This window comes from Sturnira hondurensis, unplaced genomic scaffold, assembly GCF_014824575.4.
Source record: "Sturnira hondurensis isolate 20B ecotype Veracruz unplaced genomic scaffold, ASM1482457v3 Scaffold0007578, whole genome shotgun sequence".
NCBI lineage: Eukaryota > Metazoa > Chordata > Mammalia > Chiroptera > Phyllostomidae > Sturnira > Sturnira hondurensis.
In genome coordinates, this window is record NW_028080209.1 from 2,228,477 (window position 1) to 2,248,931 (window position 20,455).

Here is a 20,455-nt window from a genome sequence, read left to right on the forward strand (position 1 = left end):
ATTACAGATGTCAGAGGTGTAAATCAACAGAAGATGGAAGAGAAAAGAAGAGGAAATGGGCAACAGCTCACTGGCTGATGCCATCAGACTCTGGATCACGTGGTGTGGCAGATGCCCCCCTAGAGCACTGCCCACGGAACCCCAAACACACGGCACCGGCTCCAAACTCGAACCGCTCCCGGAGCAAGCGGCTATTCTACAAAGAGTATGTTATCCTTTATCTAAAAAAATAAAAGTATAGAAAGAGGGGAAAAATTAACATGTGCTCAAAACTACAACCTGTCTGTAGGCAAAATAATTTTTGTTCAAAAAGATGGCTTTTTTCCCCTTCCCGAGCGGCCTAATGACTTGTTAGACTGACGCCTAATAAACAAAACCCAAGGTGGCTGCATGGATCTCTTCTTAGTAGCCTCAACACCATTCCAGCGATTCAGCACTCACACATGCACACTGAGTTTACTCAAAACCAGTCTGTTCTGCTTCTTCCTCTTCTTCCAGGGTGGACGATCAGAGCCAGAGGTTCGTGCGATGTGGTCTGCAATCCAGAGGAACCCCTTGCCCGCCCGCCACCAAAGTCAACCTTCTGTCCTTTGTTAGTTTTTCTTCTTGCTGACCACGGGTGTTTAAGATTGGCCAAAAGGGTAAGGCCCGTGGAGACCCTGGAAGAGAGTGAACACAGTCAGTGATGGTAAACACAGCAGGTACAATGTGACAACCAAAGCCAAGTTAAAGAATCTATGATTCCCAGTGAGGCATAAGGAAACTCCAAGGCAGGGACAAGGCTTGATGGCTGTCCTTACCATGCAAAACCTCAGGAGGCCAAACATCAGCACATTTCAGCCTTGGACGGTACAGCTCCGTGACTTGGGTGCCAGCCCACAAACCGATAGGTCACTGGTTCGGTTCCCAGTCAAGGGAATATGCTTAGGTTGTGGGGCCAGGTCCCAGGTTGGGGACCTGTGATGACATTTCTCTCACATATCAATGTTTCTCTTCCTCCCTTCCCCTCTAAAAATAAATAAATAAAATCTTAAAAAAAAAACAAAAAAAAAAACTAGCCCTGGCTGGTGTGGATCAATGGATTGAGTGCCAGCCTGTGAACCAAAGGGTGGCTGGTTCAATTCCCTGTTAGGGCACATTGCTGAGCTGTGGGTCAGGTCCTTGGTGGGGGGCATGTAAGAGGTAACCGTACATTGATGTTTCTCTCCCTCTCTTTCTCCCTTCCCCTCTGTCTAAAAATAAATAAATAAAGTCTTACAACAATAAAACTAGAGGAAAACACCACTCTATAAATTATAAAACTCCCAATCCACGTTATCAGTATATTTTAAATTCCTAAGTATTCTCACTCAATCATATCATCCAAAGATTGGGGGGGGGGGGCTGGGGGAGAGACTCCTCATTTTCAAAGTTCTAGGTCAATCAGTACCAACTTTCCTCTACCTAGGTCTCAAAGCCTTCTTCCCTTCTTGACAGTATCTCAGTTTCTCAGCTAAAGATGCACTTTCTGCACCTTAACTTCCACAATGTAGGTCACTGCTGGCTAATGACACTTCTATCAACAACCAAAACACTGCAGCAGAGAAGTGACTATTTAGTGGGCACCTGAGTACCAGGCCTTGGGCACTAGGAGCTTTGCATACATTTTCTTTACTCCTCATCTCAACAGCCAGGTGAGTATTATCACACCCATTTGACAAATGCCCATTTGACTACAGAGACTAAGAGTCTCGTTCAAAGTCAAATGGCAGAGCCGAGGTTCAAACTTGTCTGATCTTCTTTCTCTCCACAATGCCTCTCCCTTTCACATGGTAAGATTTCACATGGTAAGATTTATTCCAAATTCTCAAAGGCATTTTCTATGCTGCTTGGCTGGGTGGAGAAGACATCACAGTCTTCCTTTGGTTAAGATGTGCCAACACCAAAGGCAGCAGCATGAACTTGGTGCAGGATGACCTGTGACTCGTCCACTCTCACGCCCCACCTGGAGTATGCTTCCTAAAAAAACCTGGTCAATGCCAAGACCGAGAGGGCAAAGGTAACTGGTGACCAACCTCACTGGGGTCCCACACCCCCAAACTGGCCCAGAAGCAGCAACATGGGGCCTTGGACCAAAAAAACCAAAGGGGAACAGGGAGCAGTCATCTCAGCTGTAACCAAATGACCAGAAAGGGGCTTCCCTGATTTGACAACTACATTAAGAATCCCGAATCTAGGTAAAACTTGCAGGGAGGAGACACAATGACTGACATGACATTTTCCATTAGCTTAATGGGATGTGGGCATTCAAAATTTGACTGCCTTAAAATATGACACATTTCCCTCTGTCTGGTGTGGCTCAGTGCATTGAGGCTGTGGGTGCAAAGGGTGCCTGTTTGATTTCCAGTTAGGGTACACACCTGGGTTTTGGGCCTGGTCCCTGGTTGGGGGTGTGCGAGACACAACTAATCTATGTTTCTCTCATACATCAATGTTTCTCTCTTTCCCCTTGTCTAAAAATGAGTAAAATATTAAAAAAAGACAGCACATTTCTTTAAAAGAAATAGAAGTGCTGCAGGGTTGCCAGTGGTTAGAATCCCTTTTCAGTGTGACCGTTTGCTGCCGTCTCCCAGTACATCGCCTGGCCCTTAGTGGACACCCAGTAAGTATCTGCTGAATCACAACAGAACGAAGAAGGTATTTCTCAGACTACTACCAGGAGTGTCAGGCTCCTCTAAATCACAGGAATATTAGCCCTTCTAAAACCAAGTTTTTAAACAGCTACTGAGGGCGGGGGACACAACAGTCTGGGTCATGCCATCCATCTGGTCACAGCTTCCCAGGCCCCAGGAGGGGCTGGGCTCTCTGGAGGTGGTTAGGGTCCATGCACAGGCCTCACTCCCTGCTGCAGCGGGTACAGATGGTGTCACAACAGGAGGGGAGATCTGGGTTCTGCTCTCAGCTCTGCACCAGCTCACCAAGTGACCTTGAGTAAGGTCCCTTCCCCTCACAGGATCTCAGGTTCCTCCCTAAATCTTGCCAAGTTTAAAGTTCTAGGAGTTGACACAAAATGCCTTGGCTCGGGAGGCTGAAAACCAGTTTTCCAAGGGGGAAAAATGCCCTTTGGTCACACTTAGGCAAGAAGTCAAAGCTGCCAATAGGAAACATGTGATTAAAGTTCCCATATTTTTTTCAGTGAAAAGCATTGAAATTGTTTTTGCTTCGCTCACCCACCCTGACATAAAGCCACAAAAGACCAACTAGAGAGGTGCTTGGTGGTACTGCTGCACAAAAGGGCCAAAGGTGTATCTGGAGGCTGGGCCCGCCAACACCAACGGAGCATCAACTGTGTGCCAGGTGCTGCTTTGGCACTTTAACATGTTCTCTTTAATTCTTACAAAGATCCATTGAAACAAGTATGATCTCCAAGCTCAGAAAGGTGTGGTAACCTGATCAAGGGCACAGCTGGAAAGTAGCACAACAGTGTTTAAAATGCCACATTTCTTGCCAGCCTCTAAGCCTATCATGCCTCCAAGTGAGCAAGCTAATGCCATAACCATCTCAGTAGCCATGGCACCTCCCCACTCAACCAAGTGGGGGCCGGGCAGCAAAGGGCTCTCAGACTCCCCTCTGTGGGGCCTGGTCACAGGGTCACACACACCACAGGTGGCAAGTAAAGAAGCTTAAAACAAGCCACTCTTAAAGCTAAGCGCTCTCAGTGCTTCCCAACAGCATTCATTCATCTGGAACAACCCAAGGGAAGCAGTAAAGGCTTAGTTAGGTTCCCACAAGATTTAAAACCAATACAACGTTCAAAGGTCTCTGTACAGGAAAAAAATAGGAAAGAAAACCTCAAAACAGCATTTGTTTTCTATGAAATAGTTCCCTTTACCTCAAATTTAACTTCCTTTCCAAACCAAAGCTCCACCACACATTTCACATGGGATTTCGTAAAGGACGTACTAGCTTTCAAACTTGCCCAAAGTGATTGGAGAAGGGAACGTATGGCTTTCCAAGGAGCTGTTTGTCCGCCACTGCTTTACAGATATGTAAGACAGGTCCTACGCTACCGGCAGAGGGAAGAACGAAGACATGGGCGTTTTCAGACTCCAGCCTCAGTGCCCACCCTGACACCACTTAACCAGCCTAGACTACGGAGTTACTGCTGGTCTTTCATTTACTGACCGAGGTTCTGTGCCTTTGGGAAAGAAAAATGCTACCGAATTCCCTTTCACCCAGGCACATTGGCATTGTTGAACTGGTACAGAAAGACGGCCTGAGAACAAGCTCTCTTTTCCTTCTCCTCAAATTACCTACCATCACTTCAAGAAAGGGAGAAATAGAAATAGAAAGCCAATTCTATTTCAAAACCACTTTACCACCCAGATTTTACACACTTGAGAGTACAGGTGTAACACGTGGATCACAGAGCACAAGCAATGCACACCAGCCATAAAAAAAAAAAAACCTGGTGATTTCAAAAACCCCTCTTCCAAGATACCCCATAGCAGGAAGCCACGTGGCAAGTGCCTTTCCTAACAGCGGGATGGAGGTATAATCGAAACAGGGGGCCCATCTATATTTCAGGTTCTACTGGAGTTCCAAGACTTGGTGTAATAGGCTCTGGTGGCTAATGCCTCCAACCCCAGTCTAAAAGTAGGGTTTGGCAAAACAGGAAACGTTAACTCTCTTCTGGGGCCTAGCGATTCCACTTTTATCTGTAGGAAAAGTGAATGCCAAATATTTTAACTGACCTGGCATCACCAAAATCTCTCCTGTAACAGCTGCACCACTACTAAGGAAAACAGGTCCAGGGAAGTGTTGGGGTAAATTGATAGCTATTTTAAGACACAACACAGTGACTAGAGAGTGATTTGTTTTTGCAGCCCAGTTGTTCTTGCAGCCCGGTGGCTTGTTTTGGCTCAAAGAGGCCAAAAGCCTCTTTTGGCTTCTCTGGACTGTTTATCGTCTACATACCAGAGATAACACTCTGCTCCTTCTGCTTCTGTAACTGCCTCCTGCTTTCACGCCAGAAGTAATGGTCCGAAGGACGGGCCCTCCCTTGCTCTATAAAAATAACTGCTCCCCGCTGCTCAGTGCCCAGAATTTGGGGACTGACTCCTCTGGGTCCATGAGCGTAAAATAAACTTCCACTCTGTACACCCGAAAGTGGCTGAGTTGTTTTCTGTAACAAAGGGACATATTGGATGGTACTACAGCGCCCTGAATTACATTCCAACTCAAGCAAAAACCGAGGCCACCAGCATGACTACATCACTCAGTGAGTTTGACACAGATCCTCCTCTCTGTGACGACCACTTCTCCCCACAGATGCAGCATTAGCAGCAAGGCTGGTTTTATCCAGCCCACAGGGTATAAATAATCAGACCCAAAAAAGGACTCCTTTATCTGACTCCAGGTCTAAAGGTCAATTCTCCTGCACCTACCCAACCTACACAGAAAAGGGTCTTTTAAAGCTGCATTTCTTGGAGTAAGCCTCATATCCGTTAGGGCAGAGGTCCTCAACCTCTGGGACATGAACTGGTAGTGGTCCAGGCCTGTTAGGAACCAGACCACACAGGAGGAGGTCAGCTTGCATGTAATGAGCTTGAATCATCCTGAAACAACTCCCCCAGGCCCAGCTGTAGATAAACTGTCTCCCAGAAAACCAATCCCTGGTGCCAAAAAGGTTGGGGACTGCTGTGTTAGGGAATAAGAAAGTGTTCCGGGAGGGAGGGAGGGAGGGAGGGAGGTAGGTAGGTAGGTACAGACAGGAGGGAAGGGAGGGAAGGAAGGAAAGGAAGGGAAGGAAGTGAACGGAGGGGAGGGGAGGAAGGAAGGGAGGGAAGGAAGAGAAGAGGGAAGGAAGGGAAGAAAGACAGCCTTTATATCCACAGGGGTTGAGGTGTTACGTGTTTGCCTCAACCTCCCCTAAGCCTTCTATTAACAGTGGTTGTAGCTGTGAGTCCTGGGACCCAACCACTACTTGGCTACAGGGCAAGCGAGCCCTCTTAAAAGCACAGAAGGTCCATCCTCACCAGCTAAGACACAGGGGCCTCTCTGCTCCTTGGTGCTTTGGCCTTGAGCAGGGTGAAAGATTCCAGTAACTAGGTCAGGTCACAAGCTGCACTTCCATGATGGAATCACCGAAAGCTATAATTTGGCAAGTTTTCTAAAATATTTTGGAATGAAAACATTTATAGACATAGAACAAAAGTTCAGTCTTGTTTATCACAATCTCCTGGATGGAAAATTTAAGATCCAGTACCTATGACCCTGGCTGGTGTGGCTCAGTGGAGTGAGCATAGGGCTGGGGAAACAAAGGGTTGAAGTTTGATTCCCAATCGGCGCACATGCCTGGGTTGTGGGCCAGGTCCCCAGTTAGGGGCGTGTGAGAGGCGCACACACACTGATGTTTCTCTCCCTTTCTTTTGCCCTCCCCTCCCCCACCTCTAAACAAACAAATAAATCATTGAAAGACAGAACAAAAGAAAGACAGATGGACAGACAGACCCAGTACCTATGGTCCTGTTCTCAAAGCAAACCTGAAAAAAGCCACTGACTGGTTTGGGCAGCGGTTCCCAGGCGCCCCCTGTGGAGCAGCAGGTCCCTCTGGCGGCGGTTCGGTTATCATCGAAATGATGCAAGTATTCACCTGCAGTATCTTAAAAGATCTAAAATCTTGCAGAAATCAAAATAACTTTTCCAAAATGGAGTATTAAAAAATTATCACAGAGAGGAAACATTAACTATATACATATACTAAAGCCCAGAAAATGAGTTGTATTTCAGCTACAATTTTTTAAAAAGTTTATTCATCAGTTTTCAACAGTAGGAAATATAGTGCTATTGAAGAGCAAGCTGCCCTCTTATGAGGATTAAACCTATTTCTGTCAACTATTTTTAAGAGTCAAATATAAGTAAAATTAATGAATAAACTGCAAAATACTTTGCACTAGTGAGCTATCTCTGTTAGTAACTTTCCAGGAGAAAAAAAAAAGAAGGCTCAAATTCCTGACGTAACAAGGATGTCTCACAAGGGCTTTCTGGGTTGCTCTTTTTCTTTATGAAAGCTTGTTGTTCAGTGTAAGCACCACAACACGCAACTTTCATATACCTGTCTTTATTTTGCTTTTATTTGTGATTTACTTTAAATAAACAGAAAGGTTCATAGAGAACCTTTAACAAAAGGACAGGAGCGCCTGTCGCCTGGCTGTGAAGTCACATGCTCTGCCCATGGATGCTGAAGGCAGCATGAGAGAACATAGGAGGAGGGGGTGCTCCTCCTCATTTCCTGGGCCAGTCCCGCCCACCTAGTGCTCCTTTTCCTCCACCCCCCTTTCTTTCTTAAGAGATTGTATTTATTTTTAGAGAGAGAGAAAAGGTTGAGAAAGAGAGGGAGAGAAACATCAATCAGTTGCCCCTTGCACATCCCAACTGGGGACCTGTACTCAACACAGGCTTGTGCCCTGACTGGGAATTGAACTGGTGACCTTTTGGTTTACAGGCCAGCCCTCAATCCACTGAGCCACACCAGCCAGGGCTCCTTTTCTATCACTTACGTGCACTGTATACAAACAGAATACAGGGTTTAGTACTAAGGTCTAGCCTGATCCTGTCCTGCAAACATGGTGTGAGGAAGCCCTGTTCACGGGGTGGGGGTGGAGGTAGAGGGGGCCCTTGGCGGGCAAGGGCCAGAGGCTGACAGCCTTGATGAAACTCGTCAGTCTCTCATTAATGAGAAGTATGAACTGGAGTAATGGATGAGGGCAATGCCCAGAGAGAAGGGAAGGGAGGGAAGGAGAGAGGGACAGAAACACTGATGTGAGAAACATTGATTGGTTACCCCTTATACACACCCTGACCAGGGACTGAACCTGCAACCCAGACATGTGTCCAGACCAGGAATTAAACCAGCGACCTTTTGGTTTGCAGACGAAGGCCTTCCCCTTGATGGCGGCCAAAGCCCGAGGAGGCTTCTAGTGAAACAGCGGTGCCATGTCAGCACGATGGGAACTCCTGCTCATGCTTAACCCTGGTGTTCCAGCCACTTTCATGGGACAGTCCTCAAAACTTCAAAGACATATTTTATGTCCTGGCTGAGGATGAATGTGAAAACAAGCCAAGTGAAAGAAAATAAGGCCTGAGGGACCGATGGTGGGACAGCTCAGTCCACGGCCTTCTAATTGTGCTACAACTGTGCTTAAAAAACTTGATTCAGGTATAAGCATGCTGAACTGATTTTTAAAAAGCCCTGTTAAACCATTTTTATACTTACCTCTGTAACATACTTTTTCTGTTGCTCTTAATTAACTTCTACAGCCCTGTTGGGGTCCTTCTCATCTAGACGTCCATTCTCACCCTGCCTGCCCCCACCAAGCCTTCACCATGTGTCCCTCCTCCTTCCTCCATCTCCCCGTGCATCCAAAGCTCCCCTTGGCCAAAGGCAACTCCTAGAGCCTTCACCTTTCCCATGAAGAGTGCAACTCAAGTGTAATTGGGAATGAGACCAATTTAAAGTTCTACAAGGAGCCCTGGCTGGATGCTGGTTCGATTCCCATTCAGGGCACATGCCTGGGTTGCAGGCCAGGTCCCCAGTTGGGGGGATGTGAGAGGCAACCAATCAATATATTTCTCGCACACCAATGTGTCTCTCCCTTCTTCCCCCCCCCCCTAAAAATAAAATTTTAAAAATCTTTAAAAAATGTAAAGTCCTACATTTCTTTGGACTGACACTGGCTGAAGTCTGACCTCCCTTTCAGTAAAGGTTCCAGAAAAAGCTATTTGCTCTTTGTGCCTGAGTCCAGGTGGGATGCTGGCAGATAGCTCTCTCATGGCCATGTCCTCCTATAGAGGAAGTCCCTAAAAAAGGAAGAACTGGCAACCGTCTCACTTGGGAGGGCGCCCGGAAGGAGACAAATTGACCTAAGTTCTGAGCCATGTGGCCACTGGTGCTACACTGTGGGGGTCCTGCTGAGGTACCAGGTGAGGCTGCTGGTCCCACTTCCCCTTGGGCTTCTGTCACCTTTTGTCAACTACCCTTTCCTTGTATGTCATTGTCTTCCCCCATTTCTCTTACGATGAATTCACAGCATCACCCCCCCCCCCAACCCTTCAAGTGGCTGGCAGATTTAGGAGAATATGTGGTCTCTCCTTGGTCCCATTCAGCCACGTTTGGTTTCACCTTGCCACTCCTCTGTTCAGAAGCAACACTGGTACTGTTTCCTTTCACATTAAAAGTAAACTCTCCTTTGCTTGGCTTTCAAAGATCTTCCCCCCAAATTTGCCCTACCCTCTTTAAGCACATCTCACCACGTCAGGCTGGCCAGTGCCCATAAACACACCTTGCCTGTGGCTACCTCTGGGCCTTCCTGTATGTGGTTCCTCTTCCTTCCAATTGAGCTTGAATCTATCATCCAAAAAGGTATCATTTTTTCTGGCTACTCCAAACCTCACTGCTTTCTCCTTCCTCCAAACTCCTATGAACACTCAAAAGTCAACTGGGACTCAATATACTCACTCTCTTTACTGGCTCTCATTCTTTCCTATGAGCTAGGCACGTCTTTGTAGGCAGAAAGTGAATTCTTTGAAGAAAAGTATTAGTACAGGCTGGCCATCTAACTAGGAAGTCTCACTAATTGACTAATGATATCAGAGCTACTGCTGTGTAAAGCATACGGTTTCAATTGACTCCTGAACAGTAAAATCACAAGCAGAAGTCCAGGATCCCCTTCCTCTGCAGGGGGAATGTCCACAGCTCTGGAAAGGTCTCACTTGCAGCTGAGCTCTAAGAGCCCACACCTTCCCCCTGAGGAACAACAGCTCGTAACCTTCCATTCCACCCCTGGTCCTGCCAGAACGCAGTTACAGCTGACTTGGCTGGGAAGAAGCCATTTGAAACCTGAGCATATAGACTACTACTCACACTTTCAGTTACTCTTGTCTCCTTGAACAGGTAACTTCACTAGTACTAGTTTGAGAACTTTCATCAGAAGTTAAAATGTTACATTGAGAGTATAGGGAAGAGAATGTATCCTTATAACCAAAATGAAATATTCTGGACAACCTTGAACACTAAGTCTGTTTCAGCTCTAAGATGGTCCAGCATCAGCCCAGTCTAAAGCAATGCTCAGAGCCCCGAAACATGTAAAATGGAGCTAAACAGCTTTAAAGCTGTTGAGGTACAAAAGGGAGAGGTCCTGGAGATAATTTTTATTCTTAGTCAGACAGTAATGTTACAAACAATAGAAGACATTTTCTAAGGCTCACAGTGTTTGCTTAATTTATTTTTTAAACGCATACATAACCCATGCCAATTCAAACACTGGCAAGGCTGGCAGGACTTTACTGACTTTGCTGGGTTTTCAAAAGAGATTCACTGTAATATCATTAAACCAGAGCCTCCTGGCAAATCCCACCTGGTACAGAATGTGCTAATCTGCCAGCAAACTTGAGGGGTGAGGGGAGACACACAGGTTCCTCAGCTGCTCTGTACCGCTTCCTCCTTAGCCATGAAGTCTTTTGTAGCTCCTGAGGACGGACAAGGAGATCTCTACAAACTGACACAGTTATAAACTAACTACCTTCAGAGACAGACGACAGACTGCTTCTGCCAGCTGACTCCATCCCAGTGTGGTCTAGAACATCAGACTCAAACTGGGTCCCCGGGCCCAGCCCCAATTTGCTGTGTGAATGTGAGCAAGTCACTTTCAACTTCCTAATTAGTTTGTCAAATGAAGAGTACAACTACAAAACTTGCAAGAGTGTTGTGGATTTAGAATAAGAATAAAACACGGCAAAGGTGCTCTGGATAACATCAAGTGCTTTGTTTGCACATTAGACAAACTATTATGTCAGTCCTCGGACCTCTTCTCTATCTACACCAGTGGTTCGCTGGTAGGGTGATTCCCCTCACCCCTCCCACCCCTGCTCACACCCAAGGGACATTTGGCAACATCTGAAGGTATTTTTGGTAGTTAACTTGGACCTGGGGAGGTATTCCTGGGATCTAGTGGGTAAAGGCCAGGGATGTTGCTAAGCATCTTACAATTTATAAGACATGCCCCACCGCCGCCGCCCCCTCCAAAGACTCATCTGGCCAAAAATGTCAACAACAGAATAGTAGTGTCAGTCGACTGGCTGAGCAACCCTGTTTCACACCCATCACACTGGATGCAGTGGATGGCATCCAGTCTCAGAGCACTATGTACCATCCATACAGCATGACCCCCCCCCCAAGTGCAGGTCTCCACCCAGACCACTGTCCTAAGTTCTACATGCAACTTGGAAACACAACAGCCCACCTGACACCTCCATTTAGATGTTCAGAGAAGACGTCCATGTGCCCAGAAGGAACTCCTGATCACTCCCCACCTCTATCACAGCCTTTCATTTCTTCACTGATGGCAATTCCATCCTAAATTGTGGTCACTCAGGCCAAAAATCTTGGTGTCATCCTTTATTCTACTTTTACATCCTCCTCTTCCATTCTAGTAGCAAATCCTGTTGGCATTAGCTACACACTAGATGCGGACTCAGACCTTCTCCTGTCTCCACTGCCACCACTCTAGTCCAGTCGCTCCTGGGCCGGCCCCAAGTGAGTGCGCTAACTTCCCGACTGGTTCTTTGCTTCTACTCTTGCCCCATCTTCTCCACGCAAGAGCCAGAGCAATCGTTTTACAACACCAGGACAGACCCCTCTGCTCAAAACCCTTTCACGGCCCCTCAGGGTAAAAGCCCAAAGCTTTCAAGGGACCACAAAGCCCTCCATGACCTGTTCCTGCCCTCTGACTTCATCTCCCTCTACTCTCCTCCTCTCCACTCATTCTGTTCCTGGAACAAACCAGGTAAACTTAAACCTGAGGGTTTGTACTGACTGTCCCTCTGTCTAAAATACTCCTTCTCCTGAAGGCCTTTGTAAAAACAAAGTACGATTTTAAAGGAAGTAAGACAGCCCCTAACTATGTTCTAGTTTTAAAATGCTAAGTATGCTCAAGGGACATTTTAAATTTGTTCCAGAAATATATAATTCCAGAGAATATTTTTTGGCAACAATAAAGGAACACAGGCAGGTTTGTGAGGTATACCTGTTGCTGTCAGAAGAGTGAGTTAATAGACATTTCAATGTCCAAAAAAAATCTAAACCCAAGTGACTAGGAAGGTCCTAGGAAATGTTTTTCCTTCCTTTAGGCTAGAGACAAAAGCTGATTTCTGTAGCTTCTGTTGTACTTATGGGGAGAGGGGTTAGTAGTAGAGAAGTTGCATAATATTTGGTCAACAACTGCTTCTCATTTGAAATGGAGCAGTATACTATAGCGCATGCTCTCCCTAGCCCACAACCGTAAGCTCAGCTGATAAAAATGTACCAGAACACTACTTGTAATTGGAAAGCAATGGAGTACACTGTTAAGAGAGCAGCCTTGAAAGTAAAAAGGAACTGCTTTTGTTCATGTCCTGGTTTCACCACTTTCTAGCTGCATGACCTTGGGCAAGTCATGGAATCTGTGTATCCCAAGTCTCAGCAACTGTAAAGTACGGATAACAACAGTGTCTGCATCACGGTCCAGGTGAGTGGACTAAATGATGTCAAACACTAAGCCCGTTCATTGCCTCTGGGAAACAGACGACTAGGAGGTTGGGGCGCAGGGAGGCAACTGGTATTTTTTGTAATAAGCGTTGTAGAACTACTTGGCTACTTAAACTACATGCATTAATTTTACAGGGAGGCAACTGGTATTTTTTGTAATAAGCGTTGTAGAACTACTTGGCTACTTAAACTACATGCATTAATTTTAACATTAAAAAATTAAATTTAAAAAGGCTTCAGCACAGTGCCTAGCACATAGTAAGTGTTCAATAAGTGGTAGTTGTACAGCTCTGAGGATTGCACTTTTAGTGGCCTCTACCTGGGAGTACTATGGTTTTGCTACTTGTCCCTTGTCAGAGGAGAACACAAGCTGTAAATATCGAGTGACACAAGTTTTCCTTCCAGTCCCTTCTTCAGCCACCTTTAGGCCTTTTGCGGAATGGGTCTGTACCTGAGGACTCAAGTTTCACAGCAGCGTGAAGATTAGTTACACTGCCTCTATCACCTCACATAAACTATTAGCCCAGCTAAGGACACCAACCGGTCTGCCCACTGGTAAAATTCGGTGCCCTCTGCATGGGACAAATGAAGAGCCCAGTTCCACTACATCACCCTAAACCTATCCCTCATTATTATGTTAAATTCACTGGTTACTTTGAAGTAGGTAAGAAGATCCACAAGCCATTAATTAGATTCTGAGGCCCATACAGCAAAAGACTTACTTTTCTCAAACGTCCCCTAGGATTTTTAAACCCTTGCCTAAACCGATGGAAAATAACTCTTCTATCTCTTAGTCAACAGAGATAGCAGGTTAGAAGTCAGCTGATGTTGGATGTAATAAAAGCAGACTGACTTCTCCAGCTTCAGATCCAAAACATACTAACAAATAGCTGTGGGGGGGGTGGCCAGGGCCGGTGGGAATGTGTGCAGGCAGGCAGATGGCACCCGGCAGTGGTGGGCGCTGGAGGAGTGTGAACCTCCCCACAAAAATAATAACAAGTTTCTCCTTCTGAACCAGCACTTGGCAGAAGTAATAACAGTGGCTCAGAGTATAATCCAGTTTGAAGGAAGAGTATATTACATATACTAGCTCCAACATTTTTCTAAGTAAGAACAAACACAAAATAAGGGCTATGGTCCAAGTAACAAAATAAATAAATTTGGGATTCTTTTCAGCTCCGTCAGTGTAAATTATTATCTTAGAGAAAGGAAGTGAAGCATTTGGCTGCCCTGAAGTACAGCCCCATCTTATTCCCAGATGTCCTGAATCAGATCATTTGGATGGTGTCTTTTTCTTCTGTGAGGCATTCTTAGAAAACGTTTAGAAATTTTAAAAATTACTGGCAAGTAAGAAAAGGAAGTATATAATTTCAAGAGGACTTATTTTTCTCCTTCCACACCTCTGTAAGTTATTTTTTCACTGCTTTCGCACTGTCCAAACAAAAGCTGTCCTGGCCCCCCTGAGATGAGTCAGGGAGAACTAGAATTCGCAACAAGACTAGCCCTGAGTCAACAGAGTGAGCCCCTGTCCTACTGCGGCTGTTTGTCCTCTGAGATTCTTGAGCTAATTACACAAAAACGGTTTCTTTAAAATAGCACCTGGCCTTCAGCAACACCTGATCTGACTCTTCACCTGGGACAGGTCTGCCACAACTGAGCTGACGAGGCCAGCCAATCTCTAACAAAAGCAAGGAGTCAGATGTATGGAGCTTTGGAGCAGGCCCACATATATACTTACTTTTCTGACTCCCTCTGAGAGCTCTTACACAGGGAGGGGCCAGGCCCTGGCTTGTGGGACGGAGCGAGGGCAGGAGGTCCCACCCAGAGCTTCCCCACAGGCTTCACTGCGTCCAGAAAGCTAATGGGTATTCAAGGGCAGCTGGGGAAGGGCTCCACGGGTGTCCAGTTCTTGGCACTGACAGATGTGCCATTATGTTGACACATCCACCCAGACCTCATAGAGCAGGTGCATGAAGCAATCTTTTCATTTCATCCTATCAACCTTAGCAAGTTAAACTATAACCATGGAGACAGCAGGAAACTATATCTGCCCACTAAAACTGTGGTCATGGGATTCCAAGAGCATCATGTTCTTTCCCAGCCTTAACAACAGGCAGGGAATGTCTTCAGAGTAAATCAAATCTATCGCCAACTCAGTGACCCCCGACACTAGGCATCAGGTCCTCCTGATGGCACGAGGGGCGAAATGAAAACAGCAGCCCCAACTCTGGAGCCCCAGGGGCCTTTTTCATCCTTTCTACTCATTCATAACTAAAGCGGTGCTATTTATTATAACACCACAAGGTTTATGTACCCCCAAGAATGATAAAAATAGTTTCCATTTTTATCAACCATGAAAAGAAGTCACGACTTTAGGGACTCAATAAACTGGGGAACTCGTCAAAAAGAAGATGCCAAAGGCGATCCTCATGTACACATCAGAGCCACTGTCAGCTCTGCTTCTTTCCTGCCTTGATGACAACTGGCACTCAATTAATGTTCTCACTCAACACCACCTCCAGCCCAAAAGGAGGACCTTGGGGAAGTCCAGGTTCACGTACTAAGAAATACATGGTAGTAATGTGGCGCCTGGATTTGAGTCCCAGCTTTGCCCCACTGGGCAAGTTACTCAGCCCCGTGGAGCTTTTCTTATCAAAAAATGAGATGAGGCTTGTAAAGTACTCGGGCAGCACACCTGGCACATAGAAACAGTTAAAAATACCTCTCATCTATACCTGATTTCATCACTTAGTCAAGTATACCATTCAGAACCTCAAAAGTCAGGCTTTTCTTATATAAACTACCAAGCATGACACATGGTCTTGACTGGATTCTGGTTTAGACAGATGAACTCTATGACATTTATAGGCAAGTGCGGAAATGTGAATGTGAATTCATATTAAATAATATTAGGAAATTATTATTAATCATTATGTAAGTTAATGGTATTAGGGTTATATAAAAAGTTCTTAATTTGTAAAGATGCATAATAAAGTAACCAAATGTTTACAATATTTCAGAAAACAAGGGATGGCAAATTAACAATTGCTGAACCGAACTGATGAGTATATAAATGCTTATTGTATAATATTTTCTCCACTTTTTTATATTTTAAATGTTTCATAATTCAAATTCTAATAAAGCAGTTTTCCAACATAAAAATGACACAAGTATGCCCACTTTTAAAAATAAGTAAATCTATATTCTGAAGGCAAACACAAATGTTTAGAATTATAAATTATCCCTGCTTTAGGATATTCTTTAAGTACAGTCCCAATTCTTTTGAAAGCCCTTGTTTTATCTACGGCTCCTGGAAGAAACACAGTGCATCAGCTGAACCTGTCTCCCACTGTCTGTTCCCCATATTCCCTGACCACATGTCCCTTATCATTCTGTCCTCAGATGTAAGCTGTTCTCCATACTACCGCCCTTACTGTCGCTCCACATTTGACCATTCTTTGAAAAGCCCTTTCCATCAACTCCAGCTCCGTTGTCTCTTCCTTTCTACCAACAAATTATACATTTTGACCCTGTTGTTCTCCACTGACCAAATTCATACTTTGTCTCTCCTACTGTACTGTAAGCTACTAGTTGGCAGGGGTAACTTCTTTTATTCTTCAAGTCTCCCACTGAACAATGTACACTGCTCTAAACAATGCATAAATCTGTTAATAAATATTACTGATGACTGTTTACCCCCGACCCCACTCCTAAGGAGCTTTAAGAGGTAGAACTGGCTCAACTTGAGCCAGAATTACTTTCAGAGAGCCTGCTAAATGCTCACGTAAGTGCTTTATGAATAAGATTCTCCTTAAAATAAGAAAAAAGGAAGGTTCCAATTTCTCTTTGGGATCTAAGTGCCACATTCTCAATGCTTTATAGCTAACAGGCTCCTTAGATGTCACCTCCAACAAGAACCTTACTCTGTGGTTCTTTCAAGTGGTACTTCTAAATGACCCTACAGTGCTCAAATGGCAACAAATTTAGGTAATATACCATGAGTTCATCAACTTTACAAATCTCAATAGCCTCACCATAGTCCTGCCCTTCCAAAAAAGCAGTATTCTGGGACCTCAATGAGTGCCGGTAGGTGATCCATTCTGACAGCACATCTCTGCCAAATACACCAGGAATAGGGCAAACGGAGTTGGTTAAAAGGCACCAGCCCCTAAAACCCTAGCAGGGGTGTCCAACCTTTTGGCGTCTCTGGTAGAATTGTCTGGGACCACATATTAAATACATTGTGACATGCAATCACAAAAAAATCTCATAATGTTTTAAGTAAATTTACAATTTTGTCTTGGGCTGTGTTCATAGCCATCTTGGGCTGTGCAGTGTCCTGGCCAGGAATGCCAGGCCGTTTCCATTCTAGAAAGCATTGGACAACTGGTTTTGCCTCCTCCAACCCTTATCTTCCCATTAAACTCAACTGCATCAAGTTCCTGTTTTGACTGAGCATTCTAGAGCCCATACCACCTGGAATGTCATCCTCTGAAGAGTTAATATTAAGACAAATCTGGAGCAACAGGAGCTTAGAGGAAAATCTTTGATTAAGTGCTAAGATGTGGTATCTTTTCTCAAATACAGGCAATTTACTTCTCTCACATCCTGTAGAACTAACATGGCTCCACAGAATCCTTTATGCGGCGCTATTACTGCACGAAGTCCCTCTGCCTAGACCATGTGAAGAAAGGACCCACATCCATCAAGTTTCTTTTCTTAATCTGCCTCTTGATCAAGACCATATATAAAGCATTGGTCAGAAAAACACCATTCTTACAACAAAGCAATTTGTCCTTCAAGTGAACACCAATTCTACTGTTCAGATTTTGAGGGCCAATACTAACATGAAACAAAGACAGACGCAGCAGTTATATATGATTATTTTGGTTGGGACGCTGGCCTGACGCACAGCATTATTAATCAGAGAAGAATGCACAGGAATGCTTGCAGGCCCCCACCACATGAACCACCTACAACGCTGAGCTCTTAGCATCAGGGCCTTATTCAACCAACCAAAACTACATCCAGGAACCATCATCACCTTAGCAGTGTGTGGAAGAAACTGTTTAATCAAGCAGCATAAAAAGAAACAGATCAAGAAATCAAACACCTAGAAGGCTGTCTCAGAACAATCAGAAAACTTAAAATCATGCTTATCTTAACAAACAATTCTCTCTTCTTCTCCACATGTGAAAAGTCAAAATATTACTTGGGCCCCCCTGAGTTGTGGATGGAGAAGTAGATGAGCCACACAGACTGAAAACACATCAACAAGAAGACATGTAAACAAAGTAAAAGCCCAAAAGTATTTAGGATAAATAATTGAGCTTGTCTTTTTCCTGGGGTGGGGTGGGGGGGGCAGGGTGATGACAACAAAACAAAACAAAAAACCCTACCCAAAACCAAAAAAAGTCAAAGTAGAAACCAACCCCAAAGGCATTGTTGCTGCTCTAAGATTAGTATACATTTAAATGAGAGCATGGCTGGTGATATTTTTACTTTCTTTTTTTAAAATGTAAAGGTAAAGAACTTTGTTCTTTCAACACCCAAACCAGAGCAGAGAGACAGTAGTATATTTAAGTGTGGATGAAGTAGTATCTATAGGATGTGGAGATGGGGAGGGGGGGAGGGGAGAAGGGGTAGGTTTCGTGTTGTTGCTGTTGGCAGGAAAGCTAAGCGGCCTTAAAGAACATTCTAGGATTCTAGGTTTGCCATGAAGGGGTATCACAGATCCCAAGGCCCACCACCTACCCCTTCTCCTCTTCTCCGAGGGCACCTACCTTACTGTAAGTCACTACTGATAAGTTGTTTGCGTGACTGCTGGGGGACAGATTTACAGAGTTCTGTGAAAGTCTATTCTCATCTTGCTCGGTTTGGTCAGGAGCAGGAGCCCATGTGTTTTTGCTGATCGAGTCGAACTCAGAACCCCCAGGGTCTTTTAAGTTGTTTTCATCTGATTGTCGGTTCTTTTGGGGAGAGGCAAACGGGTTGAAGTTTCCTTCTACCTTGCGGTGTGGCTGTGTGTTGAACTCCGTTTCAAAAGATGACAGCTGCTGCGTTACTCCTAAAAGTCCACCCACCTCCACACTGAGAATCACCCAGATGACATCTGAAACAGAAAGGCAACTCATGTCAATACCAGATACACCTGAGGTCCAAAGCAGCTACCGCTGAGAATCTCAACCACCACCCAAACCATAGAAAGAAGTGTTCTTCTACATGCTAGTTTAAAAGCTTACTGACAAAGTGGTCCAGTTTATATACATTGCATAAAGTTCTATATTTTTGGCAATGTCAAGGGCAAACTCTGGTATAAGTTCAGTAGAGGTCTGTGGTGAGATCCCTGAAACTATTTGTAAAAAAGGTCACTAGTTAATTCTGATGCACAGCCATCTTCAGAAATCATTACTCCAGAGAACAATGATCAGTAGAAACCTAAAAGCTATTTTCCCAGAATTACAAGCTCTTTCTGGTGTTTGCTTCATTTTACATGTGCTTAACTCAGAAAACTCATGGCATGCATAATTTTTGAGTCAAAAAATGCTTATAATTATTGAAACTGGAACTTAAAGATTTGCCCCTGGCCACCGTAAACTGGGTCAACTAAGAGTTAAAGAGGGAGCTTTTAATAACCGCACCGGGACAGAAGTGTAAACTGGCACTGACCCTGACATACTGGGGCAGACATCACCTGGGCTATTTCCACAACACATGTGGTCAAAAGATACCAAAACCTTCTCGTCTCGGACTTTCTAAAATAATCTAATTTAACACCAATTTACCTTAATGTCAGATAGGAAAACCGTACTATCTACTGTAAAGCCATAAGATATTTGTTTTATTTACTTATTATTTTTTTATCTTCACCCTAGGACATGCTTCTTTGATTTTAGAAAGAGGGAGGTGAAAAGAGGGAGAGAGAAATGAAGAGGAACATCAATGCGAGAGAGAAACATTGATCGGTTGCCTCTCGTTCATGCTCTAACTGGGGTCTGGACCACAACCTAGGCATGTACCCTGATTGGGATTCAAACCTGTGACCTTTTGGTTCATAAAAACCACATTTCAATCAACTGAGCCACATACACTGGCCAGGGCCATAAGAGATTTGTTTTAGAAAGATGTACTACAGAACTTTAGTCCTAATTCAGTTCTTTATTTCCTTAACTATCAAAGCAAAGGCTCAAAAGAATAAAGAGTGGCAGCTTCCTCTGATGTCCAATTCAGAGAATAGTGGCATCTACTTTCCTGCTGGAAGGTTTTCAAAAAGCAAGCTACAGAAAGCCAGGAAGCATATAAGTGTTAACCCCGCTAAAGACAAATATAAAAAATTGTCCAGGCTCCTAAATCACTGCTGTCAGATTGATAGGAAAAGGCAAATAATCTTCATTAGTTAGTGACATGAAAGCACAGACAACATGTAAGTGGATAGTGAAGCAACTGACGAAAAAACCCTCTTAGGCTGTGCTTATTTTCAGTTTTAAATTTGGGTTCTGTATCTGATAGGGGACCTTAGGGTGTCAGAGAGTCATAAAGACTGAATTTTAGGTTAGTGGTTTGGGAGCTGTATTAAGAATTGGTCTGCATCCAAACCACCTACGGGCCAAAACCCAGTTAGTGGAGATGCAGTGACATCTGCTGTTCGCTTCTAGAATTGGCAACTCTTTTCATCTGGAGAAGAGGAAGCTGAAGCCCCTGCAGCACTAGCACAATCCACAGGGAGGGGTATCCACTGCAGACGCGTATCATTAAAGCACATGTGAAACTACTACCATAAAAGCGGCACCTACTGGTGTAACACTGTAAGCCAGGATATACAATGCACGTGTCCCTTAGAAATCTGGGACAGTGCCAGGTATGGTGGGTCAGAGGACTTTCACTCAAGGC

The 20,455-nt window shown here is 44.6% G+C and overlaps 1 protein-coding gene across 2 annotated transcripts in view; it reads right to left on the minus strand.

The window, feature by feature from the left end:
* Positions 1-617: 617 nt before the first annotated feature.
* ILRUN (inflammation and lipid regulator with UBA-like and NBR1-like domains) overlaps positions 618-20,455 on the minus strand; it is a 100,273-nt gene continuing 80,435 nt past the window's right edge. For both annotated transcript variants that reach the window (XM_037052804.1, XM_037052803.1), the window contains 2 exons: positions 18,349-18,677; positions 618-659 (listed from right to left, as the gene is read on the minus strand). In XM_037052804.1, the coding sequence (XP_036908699.1) occupies positions 624-659; positions 18,349-18,677 (365 nt within the window). In that variant the 3' untranslated portion in view covers positions 618-623. The remainder of the gene's footprint in view (positions 660-18,348; positions 18,678-20,455) is intronic.